Source organism: Tupaia chinensis, unplaced genomic scaffold (assembly GCF_000334495.1).
Source record: "Tupaia chinensis unplaced genomic scaffold, TupChi_1.0 Scaffold000290_1, whole genome shotgun sequence".
NCBI classification, from domain to species: domain Eukaryota; kingdom Metazoa; phylum Chordata; class Mammalia; order Scandentia; family Tupaiidae; genus Tupaia; species Tupaia belangeri.
The window spans coordinates 3,059,285-3,066,258 of record NW_006159775.1 but is presented as its reverse complement, the minus strand read 5'-3'; the positions used below and the strand labels follow the sequence as shown (position 1 = coordinate 3,066,258).

At 43.3% G+C, this 6,974-nt stretch overlaps 1 protein-coding gene across 1 annotated transcript in view; it reads left to right on the top strand.

Annotated features, from left to right (window-relative positions):
* The window catches only part of ASXL3 (ASXL transcriptional regulator 3), a 170,149-nt gene that overhangs the window by 159,491 nt on the left and 3,684 nt on the right, over window positions 1-6,974 (top strand). Inside the window, exons 13-14 of the mRNA XM_014588632.2 lie at window positions 1-565; window positions 3,934-6,950. Coding sequence (XP_014444118.2) covers window positions 1-565; window positions 3,934-6,950 — 3,582 coding nt within the window. The remainder of the gene's footprint in view (window positions 566-3,933; window positions 6,951-6,974) is intronic.

Sequence of the window (6,974 nt, the reverse complement as noted above, 5' to 3'; positions counted from 1 at the left end):
TGAAGAATTGCACAATAAGACTCTGAGTCAGCAGCCTTGCAAATCACATGTCGAAACTGAAAAGCTCTACTCTGCCTCAATTCCAGAACTTTCTTCTACAGAAATGATGAAAACTAAAAATCATAGTGTACTGCAAAGAACAGAAAAGAAAGGAGTGTCTTCACCATTGCAATTATCTGTCTTTTCAGAAGAGACAGAGAGTAAGGTAAATGAGCTTCCATCAGCTAAACTACAGGACAAGCAGTATGTTCCATCAGTGGATAAGGCTTCAATTTCAGAAGGCTCTAGGAATAAAACCCATAAGCCAGGGAGCACACAGAATCGGTTGGAGATCTCGCATACTTCCAAGTCAACAGAACCCTCCAAGTCACCTGATGGGTTAAGAAATGAAAGTAGAGATTCAGAGATATCAAAGAGGAAAACTGCAGAGCAGCACAGCTTTGGAATCTGTAAGGAAAAGAGAGCGAGAATAGAAGATGATCTGTCAACCCGGAACGTAACCTCTAGCAGCCCACCTGAGAAAGAACAGCCTCCAAGAGAGGAACCGAGGGTTCCCCCTCTCAAGGTATGGTATTTTTTTTTTCCAGAAAGTTATCCTTAATGTCTACACTAAATAAATAACATTTACGCACAAGACAAAATTATCATAGGTTTTTATCCAAGTAAAAGTATGGTATTTTTAAAAAGATAATTTTATAGCTAGACTTTCCTTATTGATAAATTTAATTTTTAAGACTAAATTGTGTTTTTTCCCTTTTGGGTTTTTTTGTAGTAATTTATCATGTAATCCTCCCAGTAGGCAGTCAAACAGTAAATTAACTCATATAAGAAGTTCAAGTATGTGTGTATTTAAGAACTTGGCACTGGGACCAGCAGTTGACAAAATAGCTATGTCTCTGGACTCCCATATAGTGAATCATAGTTTGAGTTCTGGACCCTGTGGCTTAAACTCACGTTGGGCACATGTGTGTGCATGCCCAAGATCCCGAGAGGAGGATGGAGGAGAAGGGATTGCAGCATGGCCATCTCCCCGGGGGGTGATTTCTCGCTTTCTGTCTCTCTATCGCTCTCTCTCTTTCTGGCGAGTGCACGCGCCCTATAGCAAAAACCTCTCAAAAGAAAAAAAACGGAACTGAGCATTTAAGAAAAGAGAACAGGGGAGAGAAAACAGGGCCTGGAGGAGCCTGGAGGTCACTAAGACGCTGGTGATTCCAAGGTATACGACAGAAATCTATAAAAATTTGAGAAAATGTGACAGATAATTCAGTGTCCTACAAAAGGTTCATAGGACTAGGGAGAGAAGTAGTCAAAAGTCAGACAAACTAAGAAGATGAAGGTACACATTATCCATTTATGTATTTTGCAACAAACATACAAAACCACCATTGCCTAGAAGAAGGGACCTAGCTTACTGTAGCGCTTCATTAACTGTATCTTGAAAAAATCAATAAAATTGCATCATGATCCCTGAGTGAGAATACCTTAGTCATGTAGATGAACAAATTATATTTTCATTTTTTAATTCCTTTTTTAAAAGAGGTTTTAAAATTTTATTTAATGGGGCATGTACACTCTCCAGAGAGACAGAGACAGAGAGATAGAAAGTGAGAAATCACCCCCTAGTGGGAATGGTCATGCCACAGTCCCTTCTCTTCCATTCTCCTATCAGAATTTTGGCCACGTACACACATGTGCCCAGTGTGAATTGTAAGTCTTCGGGTCCAGGACTTGAACCACAGTCGACTATGTGAGAATCTAGTGACGTAACCATTATGCCATCTGCTGGTCTCTTATTTTAATTTCTAAAATAGTATATAGACCTTTAATTTCACAAAATAAAAAAGCCTATAGACAAACTTATATACTTATATACTTAATCCTGGGTAAAATTTTAACTCTCAAAACAACAAATCTCTTTATTTCAGTTGGCTCTGTTTAAGTAAACTGAAAAATAAAGTTAAAACTAAAGAAACACTGGTGAATTAAAAAGAGTCCTACCCTCTGTCATTTATACTTATTTGATGCTTTTAACTAAGCCCATTGAGATTGCCAACATAAAGCACAGTACTCTGTCAGAGTTGGTCTGGAATTATAAACATCTCAAAACTTAAAAAATCTCTTTCTCTTTATTTTGGGTTCTATCTCCTTTATGTCTATGCCTCATCATATCCACAAGATTGACTTTTAATGATGTGGTTATAGTTAATCCATTTAGTAAAGCAGTTCCCTATTAAATAATAGTCTAGAGATGTCAAGATGAACATTAAACTCCAATTAAAAACCTGCTGTGCATTTTAATTTCTAAAACCATGGAACAAAAAATATAAATATCCTTTCATAAGGAATATTTTTAAACACACCATCTGATTTTCTGGTAAAAGCTTTTTCTCCAAGTGATAGGGACTGTAAGGACAGATAGATACAGGCAGTAAGTATATTTGATGTTCGTTTAGCTGTGAGCTCTTGCTTAAGGGTATCTAGGTTTAATTTTTTTAATTTGTTTACTTCTTTAGACTTGGGGTTATATTTAAAAGAAAAATCCTCTTGCTTAATTCATCTTTTCTTCACCTTGACTTGGAAGAGAGAATTCACAAACAGTTTGAAAATGAGATACCCAGGAAGATATAATTCCATCTATCAAAGCTCCAAAACATAATTCCAAACTGATATGATCCTGTAGCATGTGTCAAATGATTATAATGTGAATACACCTATGCGAAGAAAAGAGAGTTTCTAGTAAAAGCTTTCTCTAGAGGGGTGAGAGAAGGGAGCGGAATCAGTACCTGTAAACTTCACTGCTTTGGGAACCAAAAGACCGGCCATGTCACTTACAGGTTACATTCCCCCAGGGAGGCTATTTTACCTCCATCGGCTCCATTTCTTCCATTGTAAAGTGAGAGACTTTAACTAGAGCCGTTCCAGTTCTCCACATCTATGATCCTAAGGACACTCTTAGTGGCCAGAGCATCACAGCCTTGCTCTAGGGTGTTGGGGTTAGGTCTCGTGCCTCGTGAACCTGGTGATGACTCCTGATTAGCATGAGTTGGGAGACAGTAGGGCTTGGGACAGGTATACAATTCAGCAGATTATTGCTCACCAACATCAAAAGAAATCCCCAACCCTACTTTCTCTTAGAGGCAGAAAATCAGAGCTCCTCTTACTTTAATGAAAATGTAATGATATTATAGTCCCTTTAAAAAACAGAGCACTGTCACAAGTGTAGTGTCATTCCTTCTTTATAACAGCTCTGTGAGAGGACTGTCAGGCCAGACATAAATAGTTTCATTTTACAACTGAGTTTACAGATTTTTCTCCTGTGCTCACTGTATATGTGTAAGGCACATGCTAGGTGGTATAGGAGTACATAAAAACCATAGAGTTCTTGGCCCAGAGAGATGCCTGGGGAAACTGAGGCTTGTATTGATTTGTCTAAGATCACACATCCTTGGTGGAAAGCCAGCGTGAGAATCTAGTCTCTTTACTTCTTGGCTAGCACTTTTTTCTTGGGCAAAATTAAGACATATACATTCAGATAAACTCAGCTATAGTTAAGGTCCTAGTTTTTCCTGCCAGCAAAGATGGTAATGTAAAAATGAAATATCTGAAAGTCTTTTTGGCTAACCTCATTTTAAGCGTGGATTTTGTTCCCATTTCTATGCAGCATTAGGAGAACGCACTATTTCCATGCCAGATAAAGTCACTGGTTGATGTGTTCGTAAATGAATAACAAAGACTAAAAATTTCATTTTCACAGTCATATGGCATTTCCTGACTCTTTTTACCCTATATACCACATTTAGAAATCTAGGTATAGTTTCTTCTGCCGTAGGAGAGAATGAAGCTAGTCTTGTCCCTTGGACTACCCTAGTCTGCATGTCTTCTCTGTGACCATGTACAAAGTACTTTATCTTTTCCATTCTCTCCTCCTTTTAGATCCAGCTTTCCAAAATTGGGCCACCTTTTATTATCAAGAGCCAGCCAGTCTCTAAACCAGAGTCTCGAGCGTCCACTAGCACATCCGTCAGTGGGGGAAGGAACACAGGAGCCAGGACCCTGGCAGATATCAAGGCCCGTGCCCAACAAGCTCGGGCCCAGCGAGAGGCTGCTGCAGCTGCGGCGGTAGCTGCTGCAGCGAGCATCGTCTCTGGAGCCATGGGCAGCCCAGGAGAGAGTGGAAAGGCAAGAACCCTGGCACACATCAAAGAGCAGACAAAAGCTAAGCTCTTTGCAAAGCATCAAGCTCGAGCCCATCTCTTCCAGACCTCTAAAGAAACCCGGTTGCCTCCACTCAGCTCGAAGGAAGGGCCTCCAAGCTTAGACATCTCTTCTGCCCCTGAAACAAAAATGGAAGGTTCAACTGGTGTCATTATTGTCAATCCAAACTGCAGATCTCCTAGCAACAAGTCTACACACCTCCGGGAGACCACCACTGTATTACAACAGTCTCTTAACCCGACTAAGCTTCCAGAAACTGCCGCTGACTTATCTGTGCATAGTTCTGATGAAAACATACCTGTGTCACATTTATCTGAGAAAATTGTTTCATCTACCTCTTCTGAAAATAGCAGTGTGCCCATGCTTTTTAATAAAAATTCTGTCCCTGTGTCTGTTTGCAGCACTGCTATGTCGGGAGCAATTAAAGAACATCCTTTTGTGAGTTCTGTTGATCAATCCTCTGTTCTCATGTCTGTTGACAGTGCAAACACTACGATTTCTGCTTGTAATATAAGCATGTTAAAAACCATCCAGGGAACTGACACTCCATGCATAGCCATTATACCAAAATGTATTGAAAGCACTCTTATTCCGGCCACTACAGAGGGCTCTGGTGTATCCAGCTCCATGGATGATAAACAGTTGCTAATCTCTAACAGCAGTGCTGGTAACTTAGTCTCCAGCCAGTACACCTCTGTGCCAACCCCCTCCATTGGAAATAATTTGCCAAACCATCTCTCCACTAGCTCTGTCTTGATTCCCCCAACAGGAATTAACAACAGGTTTCCTTCTGAGAAGATAGCCATGCCTGGGAGTGAAGAACAGGCCACTGTGCCTATGGGCACCACTGTGAGAGCCACCCTCAGCTGCAGTGATTCGGTAGCAGTCACAGACTCTGTGGTGGCACGCCCACCAGTCGCCATGTTTACTGGAAACATGCTAACAATCAACTCTTATGATAGTCCTCCCAAGTTAAGTGCTGAAAGCTTGGATAAAAATTCAGGGCCTCGAAACAGGGCAGACAATTCTGGGAAACCTCAGCCACCACCAGGGGGCTTTGCACCAGCAGCCATAAACAGATCCATCCCGTGTAAAGTCATTGTTGACCACAGCACAACGCTGACCTCTAGTTTGTCACTGACTGTCTCCATTGAAAGTACAGAAGCCAGCTTGGACCTCCAGAGCAGGTCGGTGAGGACAGAGGCATCCATTCAGCCCATGGCGTGTCCTCAAGTGTCTGTGATTAGCAGGCCTGAGCCAGTTGCAAATGAAGGTGTAGATCACAGTTCTTGTTTTGTCGCTGCTTCTGCAGCAAAAGCAGACTCGAAAACATTGCAGGTCACGTGCACAAGTCTTCGAGAATTGCCCATTGTTGCTCCAGAAAAATTGAATGAGGTGACTCCTCCTAGTCATAGCTTTGCTGAGCAGGCACGTAGTGGTCCAGCAACTTTCAAAAGTGAAGCAGACACAACTTGTAGCAATCAGTACAAGCCTGGTACCCGAATTTGTTGGAACGATGATGGGATGAGGAGCACCGGACAACCTCTGGTCAGTCATGCAGGTTCCAGTAAACAGAAAGAATATATGGATCAGACTTGCCTGAAGACCATCCAAACAGAGCACGCCAGCTATGCGCATGTGTCAGAACTTCACCCCAGGAATCTCATCACAAATGTCACTCTTCCTGTGAAATCGGAGCCTCACGAAGTGGACAAAGGCTTTAGGATGGACACTGAAGACTTCTCTGGCCCTGAGCTGCCTCCTCCGGCTGCAGAGGTAGCCTCCAGTGTACAACAGACACCAAATGTGAAAGCCCCCACCTCGAGTCCCATGGAAGAGGCTATTTCCTTGACTACAGACACCTTGAAAAGAGTTCCTAGTGCAGGGAGCTCCAGCTGCCGTCTGTCGTCCGTGGAGGCGAACAATCCACTGGTGACACAGCTACTACAGGGCAACCTGCCTTTGGAAAAAGTGTTGCCACAGCCCAGATTGGGAGCCAAGCTTGAAATCAACCGACTTCCTTTGCCTCTTCACACTACCTCAGTGGGCAAAACAGCACCAGAGAGGAGCGTTGTGGAAATGCCATCCAGCTCTCCAAATCCAGATGGTAAGGGCTACTTGGCAGGGACCCTTGCCCCACTCCAAATGAGAAAGCGAGAAAACCACCCCAAAAAGAGAGTAGCTAGGACTGTGGGGGAACATGCTCAAGTTAAATGTGAACCAGGGAAATTGTTGGTGGACCCAGATGTGAAGGGGGTGCCTTGTGTCATCAATTCCAGCATGAATCAGTTAGGGCACAGCCAGGCATTTAAGCAAGAATGGCTGAGCAAACACTCCATGCAGAACAGAGTCGTTCACAGCCCCGAGGTCAAACAGCAAAAGCGGCTGCTCCCCGCGTGTAGCTTCCAGCAGAATCTATTTCATGTTGACAAGAATGGCGGCTTCCACCCCGACGCTGGTACCTCACACAGACAGCAGTTTTACCAAATGCCTATGTCTGCCAGGGGCCCCCTTCCAACCGCAGCTCTGTTGCAGGCCCCTTCCAAGGCCCCAGTGGGCTGTAATGCATTTGCCTTCAATAGGCATCTTGAACAAAAGGGATTGGGAGACGTTAGTCTTTCTTCAGCACCTCACCAGCTAAGGTTAACCAACATGTTATCTCCCAGTATGCCCATAAAAGAGGGCGATGACGTGGGAGGAACTGCACATGCCATGCCAAACAAAGCCCTGGTGCATCCACCACCGCCTCCCCCACCCCC